Source organism: Pelodiscus sinensis, chromosome 6, assembly GCF_049634645.1.
Source record: "Pelodiscus sinensis isolate JC-2024 chromosome 6, ASM4963464v1, whole genome shotgun sequence".
NCBI classification, from domain to species: domain Eukaryota; kingdom Metazoa; phylum Chordata; order Testudines; family Trionychidae; genus Pelodiscus; species Pelodiscus sinensis.
The window spans coordinates 106,984,884-106,999,876 of NC_134716.1; the positions used below are offsets into that span (position 1 = coordinate 106,984,884).

The 14,993-nt window shown below is 48.0% G+C and overlaps 1 protein-coding gene and 1 long non-coding RNA gene across 5 annotated transcripts in view; one reads left to right on the plus strand and one right to left on the minus strand.

Moving 5' to 3' along the window:
* The first annotated feature begins 654 nt into the window (after positions 1-654).
* Positions 655-14,993, plus strand: part of AGXT2 (alanine--glyoxylate aminotransferase 2) — a 67,315-nt gene continuing 52,976 nt past the window's right edge. For 3 of the 4 annotated variants that reach the window (XM_075932578.1, XM_075932577.1, XM_075932580.1), the window contains exons 1-4: positions 655-813; positions 6,358-6,443; positions 8,175-8,359; positions 10,109-10,232. In XM_075932578.1, coding sequence (XP_075788693.1) covers positions 747-813; positions 6,358-6,443; positions 8,175-8,359; positions 10,109-10,232 — 462 coding nt within the window. In that variant the 5' untranslated portion in view covers positions 655-746. Of the gene's footprint in view, positions 814-845; positions 970-6,357; positions 6,444-8,174; positions 8,360-10,108; positions 10,233-14,993 lie in introns of those variants that run through there. The other variant, XM_075932579.1, reaches the window with a different exon arrangement.
* On the minus strand, positions 13,301-14,799 carry LOC142829976 (uncharacterized). Its single transcript, XR_012904957.1, has 3 exons — positions 14,694-14,799; positions 14,226-14,346; positions 13,301-13,437 (listed from the first exon to the last, which is right to left on the minus strand). It is a non-coding gene; the product is annotated as an uncharacterized LOC142829976 (long non-coding RNA).

A 14,993-nucleotide genomic window follows, 5' to 3' on the forward strand; every position in this document is an offset into this window, starting at 1 on the left:
ACACACACTGGTAATTTCTCCCTTTATTTCCTTTTGTCTGTGTTCACACACCCTGCCTATTTTGCAAGCTGAATGTTCACCCCAAAATGGGCACCATTTCTGAGCTGAGTGTGGGGGAACATTTCTGAACATCCCCATGAGTAGTTTTCCCACCTCTAGAAGGGGCTGGGGAGAAAAAGCAGGGACCCTGGAGTGGGCTATGAGGGGAAGAGGCATTGTAATGGGAGCAAGTTCAGGAAGAGCACAAGGAGAAGAGGGATGAAGGAGTGGGTGGTGGGGAAGGGAAAGTGAGGGCAGGTTGGTGGGCCAGAGGGGCAGGAGGCAGGTTGGGGGGTGGAGGCAGACAGGCGAGAGGGTAGAGCAGGCCGGTAGGCAGGGGGGTAAGAAAGCTTCCCCCCATGATCCTGCAAGTAAGCATGCTCTGGCAAGCGGGGCTGATCTCCCCGTTTACTTGGGAGACCATGGGGGTGCACTCACACTCTTGCAGTCTACATTTACAAAAAAAGCAAACTCCCCCTCCCCCGCCACAGAAATTCCTGCGTCGGGGCCTGCAGAGGATTGGATGGAGCAGTAGGCAGAAGCCAGTCAAGCGCCTGGGACCTTTGGGGGTAAGAGGAAGAGGTGGGGAGGGGGAGTGAACTGAGGAGGCATCTCTGCTCCCTGCATTGGTGGGCTCGGGCCCGCCCCCTTCCACAGCGGCGTCCCGGCTTCGCGGGGGGCGCTGGGCCGGGCTCCCAGATCCGAGTATGGCCAGGGCGCTCGGGCGGCTCGGCCCGCTCCGGGCGGGGGGCCGGAGGCGACACCCCGGGAGCGGTAAGCGTGGGCCGGGGGCTCAGGAATCCCGCCCTGCCTCTCTGCTCCCCACAGCCCGGCGCCCCGAGCGAGGGAAGAGCCCCCGGCGTGAAGCCGCGTTTACACGGAGCTGGGCTGGGTCTGCAGGCTCGGGCGCTTCCCCGGTGCGGAGCCGCGGTCAGTCCCGGGGGCTCAGGAATCCGCTGGGGGCGGGCGGGTTAGAGCTGCCCCCCCCCACGTGGGCTTTCCCTTGCCAGTCCAGTCTCGGGGGGGCGGGGTGCAGGGGCGTCTGTCCTGCCCGCGGGCTGCCTGGCGGCGCAAGTTGCGCGTTGCTGTCTCCAGCCCCCCCGGCATGAGCGGACTGGTTACCCCTGGAGCTCCCTTTCCGCGCGGAGCCCGAAGTCAACCCCTCTGGTCGTTACAAAGCTAATCGCAGCAGCTCGCTCCCCTGGGGCCAATTCACCCCGGGGTGGGCAAGAACTTTCCTTAGGGGGCCACGACGAGAATTCGGGAAGTGCTCAGGGGCCACACTCTCCCCTGATGTCAGAGGAGGAGGTGCGGGGTCTGGGGCGGAAAGGAGCTGGTGGGAGGGGATTAGTTTGTCTGATGTCCATGGCAGACGGGCATTCATGGCATATATTACATTAATGGATAAGCAGTGTGAATGGGTGTCTGATGATATAGCTGATGTGGTTAGGTCCTGTGATGGAATCACTAGGGTAGAGGTGTGGACAGAGCTGGCACAGGGGTTTGTTCCAGGGATAGGTTCCTGGCTTAGCGTTTCCATTGTGGGATGTGAGGTTAGTGCTGAGCATGTCTCAAAGTGGGAAGTGAGTCTGTAAGTGAGGACTCTCTCTATACAAAAGAATAAATGGACACAAATCGACATTTAAGAATAGCAACTGGGGATGTTAAAATGTGTTTATTTTAAGGAAGTGTGACCACTAAAAATTTCTGTGGCTACAGGTTTAGCAGTGGCGTCTCCCCCTCCCCTGTGCTTCTGCCTCTGCGAAAGCTGGTATGTGCAGGGAACTGGCTAGAAAACCAGCTGCCTGTGCATACCAGTTTCCACCTCCTTCCCCCCATACTCTGCACTATGGCCTCTGTATTGGAGGCATAAAGGGAAGGGGGAGGGAGGAGCCAGTGCCCGTGATACAGAGGTAGCCACGCAGAAGACAAGGGAGTGGGCAGGAGTCAATATGCGCAGGAAGCCAGGCCTCTGTGGACCTTGATGCCTCCTAGAAGCAGTGGGGGGAGGGAGGCAGGAGCTGGTGCTGCCTCTCCTCCCCCCGCCCCTTGCTGCTGCCTCTATCAGAGGCAGCAGGGTGGGGGTTAGGAGGGGAGATGGCAGCTGCTGCAGAGCAGCCTCTGTTCACAGGGAGCTTGGACACCCCCCCCCCCCCCCCCCCACGGACAGGGGATGCACCTGTAACAGAGGCAGAAGCGCAGGGTGACAATCAGATCTGGTCTGTGGGAAGCTGATTTTTAAACCGGCTCCCCTGGCGGAGTGGCTCCTGCCTGCCATCCTGCACTGCTGCCTCTGACAGAGAGGCAGCAGTGCAGGTTGTTGGGGCTTCCCTGGTGTGGGATTGGGAGCGCACTGGCTTCCAGCCCCACCGCTGGATACTATCAAATAATCATGTAACTGCTAAAATTTGATGCGGTTACACGACTATTCACTTACCCAATATTTGATCACCTTAAACCAGCTTAAATAGATGCATTAAGTGGTTCTCACATTACAATGGGCATTTCCCAATGAGGTACTCTCACCTTATCACTTTTGGAGATTAGCCACATCTACTCTGATTTAATTAGCACTGATGTCATGCTGCCTTCTCTTTGTCCTGTTTTTTCTTCTTCAACATCTGATGAAGTGAGTTGTAGTTCATGAAAGCTTATGTCCTGATACCCTACGAAAATTTGTTAGTCTTTAAAATGCCACCAGACTCCATGTTGTTTGTGGGTTATCAGAATTCAAAATAGAAACAAAAGACTTCTATGGTGATATTTTGTTTTTTAAGATTGGATATAAGATATAAAAGTACAATTAAAATTGTGTACTGGTAATCATCAGTGTTGGCTTTTTTTCAAATGCAATGTGCATATTTCTCAGAATATGGGATTCTTTTCCAGAAACTTGGTATTCTGATAGGGTATGTCTACACAGCAAAGTTATTTTGCAATAACAGCACTTATTTCGAAATACCTTTCCTAGTGTCTATACAGTTAAACTGCTATTTTCAAAATAAATTTGAAATAGCGGAGCACTTATTTCAAATTTGGTAAACCTCATTCTGCGAGGAATAATGCCAAATTTGAAATAGCTATTTCGAAATAAGTGCTGTGTAGACACTTATTTCGAAATAGGGGGCCTCCAGCCTTCCTAGGATGCACTGGTGGCCACTCCAGCCTCAACCAAGAACACTCCTCTCCCTTCCCCAGAGCCCTTAAAGGGGTGGACTCTGGCCACAGTGCCTGTGCCAGCTCCACATCTACCAGCCCAGAGCCAGCAGTCATTGCCCCGACCCAGTGGCCCCAAAACATAAGCCAGCAAGCCACTGGCGCCAGCCCTCCACCGCTCCCCAGGAGCAGTCTGCCAGCTCCCAAGAGCCTGCCAGAGCCCGGAGAAGGCGGGTGCCTTCCTGGTCCAGGGTGGAGGTCCTGGACCTTATTCAGGTTTGGAGGGGGATGCCCCCAATGTCCATGATCTCCGCAGTAGATGGAGGAACGTGGCCATCTATGGCAGGATAGCTGCCAGCCTGGCCACCAAAGGTCACATGCGAACCGAGGAGTCAGGTTTGCATGACAATCAAGTTCATCCGTCAAGACCTCCAACCCTGAGCCCTGAGCTTCCCCTCCCCTTGCTTCCCCCTTTCAGCTCCCTCATCCCAGGTTTCTCCCTCTCCTCTCCCACCCTCTCTTCTCCCGTCTCCTGCCTTCTTTCCCAAGTCTCACCAGAGTTTCATTCCCCCCCCAGTTTTGTTAAATAAAGAGAGTTTGTGTTCATGAAAATATGTGTATCTTATTTGACATCAGGAAGGGGGGTTAGGGAGGGCTAAGTGGAAGGACGTGAGGGAGGAATGAGGCACAAGCCCCCAGTGGGGCAGACCAGGGAGGCTCTTAGTGCTGTGGTGTCCCAAGTGAGGGGAACCAGAGCACGCACAGACAAAAGGCTTTGCTGTCCCTCATTGAGGTAGACAAGCAAGCAGGGAAATCTGAGGACTGGCTGTCCGGGGGGGGGGGGGGGGGGGGGGGAGGAAAGGTCCCTTTTAAGCACAGGCCTCAGGCAGGAGCCCCACACAGTAAGTCCTGACCTAGTGCCCTGCTGGAACTGGTTCCAGCCAGTCTTAAATGCGATTCAGAGTCTACTCAATGTGGACGCGCTCTTTCAAAATAGCAAAATGCTATTTTGAAATGTATTTTGTGTGTAGACGTGTTATTTCAAAATAAGCTATTTCGAAATAATGCTGAAGTGTAGACATACCCATAGTGTTTATTACAAAATAATTTGCAAGTGTTATTAATGGTCATTTTGTGGCCAAAAAGAAAACCAACCCCCGACCTTGATAGTGATTTGACCTTTCTATTGATTAAAAACATTGGTGGTAACAAACGCAGTCCTTCCACTCGTTTTCTGGCAAGGTTGGTTCTACATAGTATTAGTTTGTAGTTACTGATTTTTCTTAAAATGATTAAATGAAAAACTCCAACAGGTTAGGTGTACCAAAACAAGTTCCTGAGATGCAAGGACATCATGAAAAACCACTGAATACGATCACTTGATAACAGTGGTCCTCAAACTTTTTCTCTTGCGCACCCCCCCCCCCTTTACAAGTAAGGCTGGATTAATTCTTTTGGGGAGTGAGGGCTAGTGGATTCTGAGGGGGCCCCTAGATGATGCGTGGGGCTAAAAATGAGGATTTCAGTGTGTGGGAGGGGGCTGCTGGGAAGTGGGGGGCAGGAGTGCAGGGTCTGGACCAGAGATAGGGTGTTGGAACTTGGGTTGCTTACCTGGCGCAGCTACCAGGAGAAACAGGTGGCTCTGCACAGTCCTGTGATTCTTGGCCAATGGGAGTGGTGGAGGTGGGGAGAACAGTAGCACGCAGAGCTGCTACCCCTGGCAAACAGAACCACAGCATGGGGGGGGGGCTTTAGTGCCTGCATCCCAGAGTCCTTGGGCTGCAACCCCTAAAGCTCTCTTCATAATCTGGCCCTGTTTGCAAGTAATGGAATGTAGTTCCTTCCTCCCCTCTGTTTACCCAGGAGCCACAGTCAGGAACTGGACCAGAGCAGGGGGCCTGAGTCACGGTGGGAAGCGAATGGTTCAGGCTGGGGCTGGAGTGGAGCTTTCAGCAAAGTGGGACCAGCTCCCTTCCCACCACCAAAAGGGACTTGCCTACGCCCTGCTGTGCCCCCAGGAATATTCCTTTGGGGACACTTCCTTTAGTTAGGGGCCCTGATTAACCCACTGTCTGTCTCTGACATTTAAAATAAGGAAGACCTTTGTGGTCAGTCAGTCGATCTTATTTATTCATATTATCAGTCCTTCACTAGATGATGCTATTTTGGTCTTCAGGAAAGTTGCAATAAGAATAATTTTCTAATTTATTCCCAGAAAGTTAATGTCTGTGAAAGTTAGAGTATTCATATTTCGCGTGTACACATCCCAAACTCATAACTCTGGTCATCTGAAGAAGTGGGCTGTGCCCACGAAAGCTCATGATACCATCTACATGCTTTGTTAGTCTATAAAGTGCCACCAGACCATTTGTTGTTGTTTTTTCTGTAACAGACTAACTCGGCTATCCCCTGAAGCTTATAAATCTTTAGTTTCTTAAAAACAAAAACCACCCCTAAAACCCACCTCAATACTGTCAATTTAGGCTTGAATAAAAATCTTAATCTACAAAGGCAATTTTCCCAGTTTTGATATTCACATCTCAACACGAAATGCAGTGAATGGGACACATCCACCCTAACTTAATCAGCTTCATTAACACTGGTCCTACAATTAACAGGTAACTTCTTTCGCTGTTTTATATACCCCGGATTTTGTGATTTCTGTGCCAACTCATCTGATGAAGTGTGTTTTATCCATGAAAGCTCATGACTTAATAAATGTGTTAGCCTCTAAGGTACCACAGCCTGCTCGTCATTTTTTCGGCTGATAACATTAGGAATGCAAAGAGTACTTTTAAAAAATTCTCAGTAGATAGTCTGCTTATTTTCCAGTTAATCAAATAAAAGATGTAATGGCTTAATGTTTTCAGAGTTTTTATTTTAAAAAATCAAAATCTCCAATGGCAGTCTGTGACTAAGTTATTTTGACAGATAATAATGAAGAAAATCAAAGTCTCTAATGAGTCTGTAGGAGTTGTGTTTAGTAAATCTATACCGTAGCTTTACAAAAAGCATACCATACCGTACATATTTAATGCATTTTCTCCTTGCATGAAATCTGAGGAAATATATCTGCCTTTGTTACAAAAACAAATTTTCAAAGAAAGATTGTTTCTGATGAGATATTTTGGTAATCCTCTTAATCGGCTGTATTTTTTTTAGATACCCTTAAACAGCAAGAATTGAAAAACTCTTTCTCTATGCAAGCAAAAATGCCTCCTTGTGACTTTTCACCTGAAAAATATGAGGTAAGTCATGCACAGTATATTGTACATGTGTGTCTTCTAAACTGTGCCACTAGATCTCAGTGTTAGGATCACCATTATACTGTATTCTGTAACTGTTCTATTCACTAGCTTGTTACGAGTATTATTTAGTAGCATCAGAAATTTAGGCTTTTATTCTTCTTGGGTCCTTTGGAGGGTCAGATTTAAATGTGCTGCTAAAGGTTAGAATGCAGTAGAAGAGCAATCTTAATTCAAGAAGAAGTGGGAGTGAAACTTTTTTCTATTATTAGTTTCCCTCTCCAAGTTTTTACTAGCTAATTTGAGGAGTTCTGTAAAACATTTTCCCCCTTTCACCAAAATCTGTGCCAAGTTAGTTTTTAGAGGAAGTCTAGTATGGCAGAGAGGGTAGGGCAAATGTTCTATTTTTAAAGAACTACTCTTATTTGGTGTCTGATGCCCCATAGTCTTTGTCCAGCAAGGCGCTAATAAGCATCTGATCGGTTTTAAGGTATATTTCCAAATATCAGTCACATGCAAGATACAAATGGCAAATTCAGGACAAACAGCTGAGAAAGACAGCAGGCACACCTCAAAGCAGGTGGTTGTCCTCCCACAAGATATACTAGACCAGCAACAGAAGTACACACTGGCTACCAAGAAGTCAGAAAAGCAGTTTCCTTAGATAAAACCAATTTCACACAGGTCAATGTATAAACTTAGGGTATGTCTACACTTGCTCCCTAGTCTGAACTAGGGATGCAAATGTAGCATACCGAAGTTGCTAATGAAGCACGGGATTTAAATATCCCACGCTTGATTAGCATATTCACGTACGACCGCCATTTTAAAAATCCCCTACTCCGAATTAACTTGTCGCATGTAGATGCGGTATTCCGAAAGAAACCCCTTCCCTCGGATAAATTGTTTTTCTTCGTTGCACGAAGAGTGACAGTTAATCCGAGTACTGTGGCAAGAGATGGGGCCCAAAGTAGATCACAAACTAAATATGAGTGTATAGTGTAATACTGTTGTAAAAAAGGAAACATGACTCAGGCCTGTATTAGAAGTGTTGTAAGCCAAATGCAAGAAGTGATGTATCCGTTCTATTCTATGCTGATTAGGCCTCAACTGGAGTATTGTTCCCAGTTCTGGATGCCATATTTCAGGAAAGATATGGACAGATTAGAGAAAGTCCAGAGAAGAGAAACAAACATGATTAAAGGTCTAGAAAACATGACTTATGAGGGAAGATTGTAGCCAGAGTCAGCCCCTTAAAGGGCTCCAGGGACAGGGGAGGGAGAGGAGTTTTCTTGGTTGAGGCTGGAGTGGCCACCAGGACACCCTGGGAAGGCTGGAGGCCCCCTATTTCAATATAACTGTTTACACAGCACTTATTTCGAAATATCAAATTTGGCTTTATTCCTCGTGGAATGAGGTTTACCAAATTTGAAATAAGTGCTCTGCTTTTTTTAATTAATTTCGAAATAGCGGTTTGGTTGTGTAGACGCTAGTAAAGTTATTTCGAAATAATGGCTGTTATTTTGAAATAACTTTGCTGTGTAGACGTACCTGGATTTTGGAGGTTTATAGAGCCTAATTTTGGTATAATGTCAATTTTAACATTGTATTCATGTAGTTAACTCAGATTGCAATGTGAACAAACTATATTGTGGTATTTATATCATGTAGATAGCTTTATAATCCATTAAAACTTTAGAAATGGGAGAGAAAATGACTGCTTCCTTCCTATAGTCCTACCCCTATGAGCATATGCTGAAGATCCGCAAGCAGAATCTCTCTCCAGCACTGTTAACATGCTACAAGAAACCACTGCTGCTACATCAGGGACATATGCAGTGGCTGTTTGATTATGAGGGACGAAGGTACCTTGATCTGTTTGCTGGGATTGTTACTGTCAGCGTTGGCCACTGTCACCCGTAAGTCTGTTACTGTGTGAGTTACACTGACTCCTCCTAAATAGTAAAAGCTAAAGCCATCACATTTAGTATTCAACTTCCTCTTCTCCTAACTTAAAACAAGGTCAGGGACGTGATATCAGACTGGCCACTGAGAGCAGCAAGCCCATAGGGGAGAGCTGTCCTTCAGGGTGTCCACTGGGGGCAGCCATACCACCAAGAAATGGCTAGCGGGCCGGAGCCAGCCCACCAAGCCACCAGATCTAGCCCTCAGCTGCCTCATAGGTACCCTTACTACAGAGCAGGAGCAGCCGATTTAAAGAGTAGGCTGCTAATTGCTCTGCAAGATGGACGGGGGGAGAAAGCTTCATGTGCCATACCTGCCCCCTAGCAAAATCCCCAAGCTCCCATTGGCCATTTTCCAGCCAATAGGAGCTGAGAAATGTTGCTGAAGGCAGGGGTAGCAAATGAAGCCTCTTCACTCTCCCCTCCCTACCTGTGCCAGAGCAGAGTCACGTGGGGCAGCCCAAATGCAGGGAGTCTGTAGAGCTGCTGGTTGGGAGCTGCCTCCCAGCCAGAGCCTGCCTCTGGCACCCCAACACCTCCCTGCAACAACCTGCTCCAGGCCACCACCCTAACTCTCTGTATCCCCTCTGTCTACCTCTTCCAGGTCACAACTCCCTCCCAGACTCTGCACCCCCTCCTGCAGCCCAAACTCCCTCACTCACTCTGCATCCCATTTCCCTGCTCCAGATTACAACCCTCTCCTTCACCCAGACTCCCTCTCAGACCCCACACTCCCTTCTGCACCCAATCCTTTATTTCAAGCTCCCTTCTACACCCCACTCACTGTCCCAGATCCCATGCCTCCTCCACAGAGATGTGGCCCTTGACCACTTACCAAAATCTTGGAGTTGTACACTGGGGGAAAGGACACTGGTAGCCGGGTGGGGAGGTTGGGTAGAGAGAGAAGGCCTCTGGCAGCTGGGGTGGAGGGGGCAGCAAATGTCCCTGGCAGCCAGGGAGGGAGCTGGGGCGAGAGGAATGGCCCATGCCAGATGTCACCCCCTGCTATGAGCCTCTCTTCACCCTGCAACCTTCACTTGCACCGTCCCCAGCCTCCTGTACTCTCCCCCTCACGTTCTCAAGGCCTTCCCTGAGTCCTGCACCCCCCACACCACCAGACCCCTGTCCTTAGGCAATGAGGGTTAAGTCTGCTAGTACAGAAATATACTTTTGTCTTTTCGTGTTTGGCCCCATATACCGAAAGGCAGAATACGGCACACTATGTTTTGGTGTATCTGGGATCAGATTCTTAGGGTATGTCTACACAGCAGCGTTATTTTGAAATAACTGACATTTAGGAATAACAAAATGCAAATTTACACTGCAAGCTATTATTTCAAAATAATGGAGGACTTCTTACTCTGACTTCTGTAATCTTAATTTTATGAGGAATAAGGGAAGTCAAAGAAAGAGTGTTCTTCCTTTGACTTCCTGCTGTGTAGACAGTGCTAAAAGCTGAATTAAGCTATTTCAGCTTTAGCTACGCAATTGACATAGCTTAATTCAACTTTTTTCCTGCTGTGTAGGTGTACCCGTAGGTTCAAACCAGATGCAATCTTCTGGCATAATAGCTCATTGCTTTATTCATTCATCTGTTCATTTGGCAGTCAATAAAATGCTAGAATTTAAAGAGAAACAGCAGATTCAGAAAAAAAATGGTATGTATGTTGGACTAAATTAGTCAGTTTTTCTTACCACACACAGGAAGGTAACTGCAGCTGCCCAAAAACAACTTGGTCGTCTATGGCATACAAGCAACATCTACATGCATCCATCAATCCAGGAATATGTAGAGAAACTAACAGCACTTCTCCCTGATCCACTCAAGGTACCTAAATCCCAACAGAAGGGATGCCTGTTAATTAAAATATTTTTTATTTTACAGTTTCAGTTGATAACAGAGAGTGCTACAGTATTTGGAGATAGAATATTGTGATATCAAACATATATCCTTATTTAAAATCCCCAAAAGGAGTACATAGCTTCAAGTAAAGAGAAAAAGCTACAGTTCTTCGAGAGATGTTCCTGTGGGTGCTCCATATTAGGTCGGTGTTGCTGAGCCATCTATTGGAGATTTTACACAGGGTCCTTGGGGCCGTGCATATGCACATCTGCAGCTGCACGGTCCTAAGTGGCAGGCATCACGCATCCGTGAGCTCCCCCCCACACCTCAGTTCCTTCTCTACCTCCTCTGGCTGGAGACAGAGATCAGTAGTGGTCCATATCTTGTTTGCGGTTTAGAAACTAATCCCTTTTAAAACCAAGGGTTTTTTTTCTCCCTAGTTGATCTGCTGTTGGTAGCTTACTTTAGTTTAAAGGGGAAAAAACACATAGACTACGATAGTTTTTCTTTCAGTTTATCCCCTTCCTGTAATTTATTAGCTGTTCGGCGCCATGCCCGGCTCACTGGGTTTTAAGTGCTGCTGAATCTGCAAAGATCCTATCCCTGTCTCGGACAGGCACACTCAATGCGTCTGCTGCCTTGGAGAGGCACATGTTGCTCAGAAATGCCCACTGTCATGAGTCCATGCTTGTAATTTATGCAAATTACACCCCTTTATTCAATCATACACTTCCCCACACCCAATCACCATATAGTTCAGAGCCAAAGCGCTGGCAGATCGTCCTGGGGCCAGCCAACCTCTTCAACTGGGTCTCAAGGGTCGCCTTCGGATGGCGGCGCCCAGGCCCACCCACTCTCCCGGGCCCCAGCCCAGGACCCTAACGCAAGGAGCTAAACTCCCTACTGTAGCAAACAGGGGTGTTGCCCCTAAACACGTTTGCTCCTGGGTTTCGCAACCCCGCTGTGGGCCACTGCTCAGCTCCGCCACCCGGGCTCAGATAGCAGGTGCACAATGCACTTGTTGTGCCCACGCTCTTGGGTCCCCCAGCACCTGCTCCTCCTGAGCCTCCGTCTCCCCACACTCCTGCTCCTCCCTGCCCTTTTCCTGCCCAGCCATCCCTCTTTTATATCCGCCCCTGGGCTCTGCGGGTGATGTCACCCCCCCTCCCCAGCCTTACCCCCTCCCAGACGGGAGTATCTGGGCGCCCATCTGACGTCACATACCCAGAGGGTGTGACGTCATCCTCCTGCACCGGGCCCGTGATGGCTTGTGGGGTCCGTGCTCTCTGCGTGGCATCTCCTCCTTCCCCGTCCGGCGCCTCCAGAGCCGGCCCCGTCGCTTTCCCTGCAGCACGAGCGCCGGCGCTTTCACCCCTCAGGGCCTCACTCAGCCCGGGACCATGACGGGGTTCCTCCACCCCGCCACACCCACATTGTGCAAAAATGAAGTCATGGGCGCAACGAGACAGAGACCTGTGTCTCAAGTTAATTCTGCTTGAGAAATCTCTCAGACCTGCCTCAGACCTGGGTCAACAGCCCAAGGAGCAGAAACAAGGCGGAGGCAAAAATCCTTGCCTCAGGAGATGCCAGCACTTCAGTGGCAGCCTCCCAAATGGCCGGTGCCAAAAGAGGTGGTGGGACTGTGCCTCATGATGCTCCAGGTGTCTCCAGAGCCAATAGCACAGCTAGCAAAGCTGGATTCTCAATACCCTGCTCTGAGGTGGCAGGCTTTAAGTTGCCTGCCTCGTCAGCTGTGACAACATCCGGCACTGATTTGACTGCTGACACAGCATGAGAGCGCAGCGCCGGCCATATCACCCGGCACTAGTGCTTATACCACAGAGGTATCTAGTGTGTCTCTAGTTCACTCGGCACTGAGGCATAATCCAACGCCTCCAATAGCACCAGTGCTTCCTTCTATGGCACCGTCAATGCCAGCTCAGCAATATACTCAACATAGAGACTTCTTCGTCTCTTCCACCTTCAGTTCACCATTTCTCAGTCCTGAGCATTCTCCTGCTCTGTTAACATCAGAAATGACATTTTCTCAAGAAAGATTTTCATCCGGGTCTGAAGATGACCTTTATGTGGGGTTCTCTCCAGAAAACTCCCACCCACACAGATCAGTCTATTTATGCTTCTAGGTCATGCTGTAATTATGGGAACATGCCTCCATAGAATGGCAATCCCTGGGTACCTCCACCTATGCCATACCCGCAGTGGCAATATCTGAACAACTGGCAACTTTGCCAAAAATACCACCATGGCTGGAGATGACATCTAGTGCTGTATTTCCCTTCATCATATTCCTCACCTACGAAGCAAGCACAGCAAGAGGACTCACCCAACCAAGTTGCAGCCAAAACTTGGAACCAAACGAACCCGCTCCAGCACAGGAAGTGGTTGTGTCTCCACCTTCAACTACCTCAGATGACCTTGCACGTTTTCAAGATATTTTTATATATGTGGCTGCTGAATTAAACATCCCCTTCCAGGAGGTCACCAAATATCAACATGAACTAACAGACATATTGCACTCAGTAACACCCTCTAAAATAGCACTACCAGTTATCCAGAAATAATGGAACGTGCAAAGATGGTGTGGCAAACCGCAGCATCAACCATATCTACCTCCAAGAGAGCAGACAAGAAATAATACCTTTCGCCCAAGGGCTTTGAGTTTCTTTTCACCCACCCAGTACCTAACTCTCTCATAGTGGAAGCTGCACAACAGAAAACCAACCAGCAACGATTCCGGTTCACCCCATTGGACCGTGATAGCAAGAGACTTGATTTATTCGGACGTAAAGTTTACACATCTTCCACCTTACAATTTTTTGTATTTTGAATTATGCTGCTTTATTATGTAAATATGACTAGAGAAATTACACCAAGCTCAATGAATTTATTGCAGACATTCCTGAGGAATAAAGACAGCAGTTGAAAGCACTGATGTCAGAGGGTCACATGACTGCGAGAACAGCCTTGCTAGCTAGACACTGCAGATACGGCTGCATGATCTACAGCAACAGCAGTGGTCATGAGAAGGGCTTCATGGTTTAACTTCACTCCCTTTCTGACAGTGGAAGATCTTCCCTGTGACATCCAGAAGCTGTTTGCAGCAAAATTATGCATTCGATGAAGGATTCCAGAGCAACGCTTCACTCTCTAGGGATCCACGACCCAGAATCTAGAAGGAGACAATACAGGTATCAGCCCTACTCTAGACCTCAATACCCTCCTTATACTCAATATTATAACAGACAAGACCAACTTCAACAGTGCAGAGGCAGAAAGCAATGACGACACCCTTCCTTTACAACACTCGCAGCAATCCAATAAGCAGATTTGAACAGTAGGTCAAGGGTTGTGAGAGCCTCTTGTCTATTCCAACACTGCATTTTCAAGCTAAACTTTTTCACCACTGGCTGCTAACATTCTTTAACAACTGGCATCGTATAACCTCTGACAGATGGGTTCTCCAGATAACTGACAAAGACTATTTTATCCCCTTCATGTTTGTGCCCCCTTTCTATCCTCCATCCCAGTGCCTCTCCAGGGACCACTCTTATGAGAATCTGCTTCAACAAGAGGTAGAACACCTCTTGCACATAGGGGTGTTTGAACCAGTCCCTGTGCAATTTAAGGGAAAGGGCTTTCACTCACATTACTTCCTGATGGAAAAACAGTTGGGAGGCTGGAGACCCATCTTAGACCTATGAGCACTCAACAAGTTTGTTCAGAAACAGAAATTTAAGATGGTAATGCTTGCCACTATTATTCGGGCATTGGAACAGGATAATTGGTTCTTGTCCCTTGACTTGCAAGATGCATATTTTCATCTATTCATCCAGCTCATAGACGTTGTCTCTGATATGTCGTAGGTTCACAGCACTACTAATACAAAGTACTCCCCTTTGGACTCTACGACCCTGAAGGTCTTCTTAAAGGTTCTTTCTGGTGGTCATCACAGCATACCTGAGGAAGGAAACCATCATCATCATTCCCTTGCCTGGATGACTGCCTCCTCAAAGCACGCTCACACAATGACTCCTGCTGATTGCTGTCAAGCACAAGAAGCTTATTCTAGCATTTTGGTCTACAAATAAACAAAGGCAAATCAACGCTTTCTCCCACACAAAAGATCCAGTATATAGAAACATGCCTCGATTCAACAAGGGCCACCCATCCTTCCTGCCGGACCATTTCCAAACAATTGTGGCCTTGGTAAACACCCTAAAATCCAGTCCCCAAACAACAGCACATGACTGCCTTCAGTTACTGGGTCACATTGCACTGTTCAATTTTGTTGTCGGCAACGCTGGCCTCCACATGATATGTTTATAGGAATGGCTGGGACAGGTCTACAAGCCCAATATCTACCCACTGTCCAAATCCCTAGTGCTCCCAATACTGGTAAAGAAATCCCTGCAATGTCCACTCAACCTTTGTTCCGGAGTCCCTTCGGTCCATCAGAACCGTCCGTCTCCATGATGACAGATGCATCTCTTACAGGATGGGGTGCTCACCTACGACATCACACAGCCCAGGGGTTGTGGTCCAACAGCAACAAGAACCTACACATAAACATACTAGAACTCCGTGCAGTCAGATATGCTTGCACAAAATTCCACCCATTCATTGTCAACAATCATGTCAGACTGTACATAGGCAATGTTGTAGCAGTGTTTTACATAAACCCGATCTCAAGCACTTTGCACAGAAGTCATAGCACTTTGGAACTGG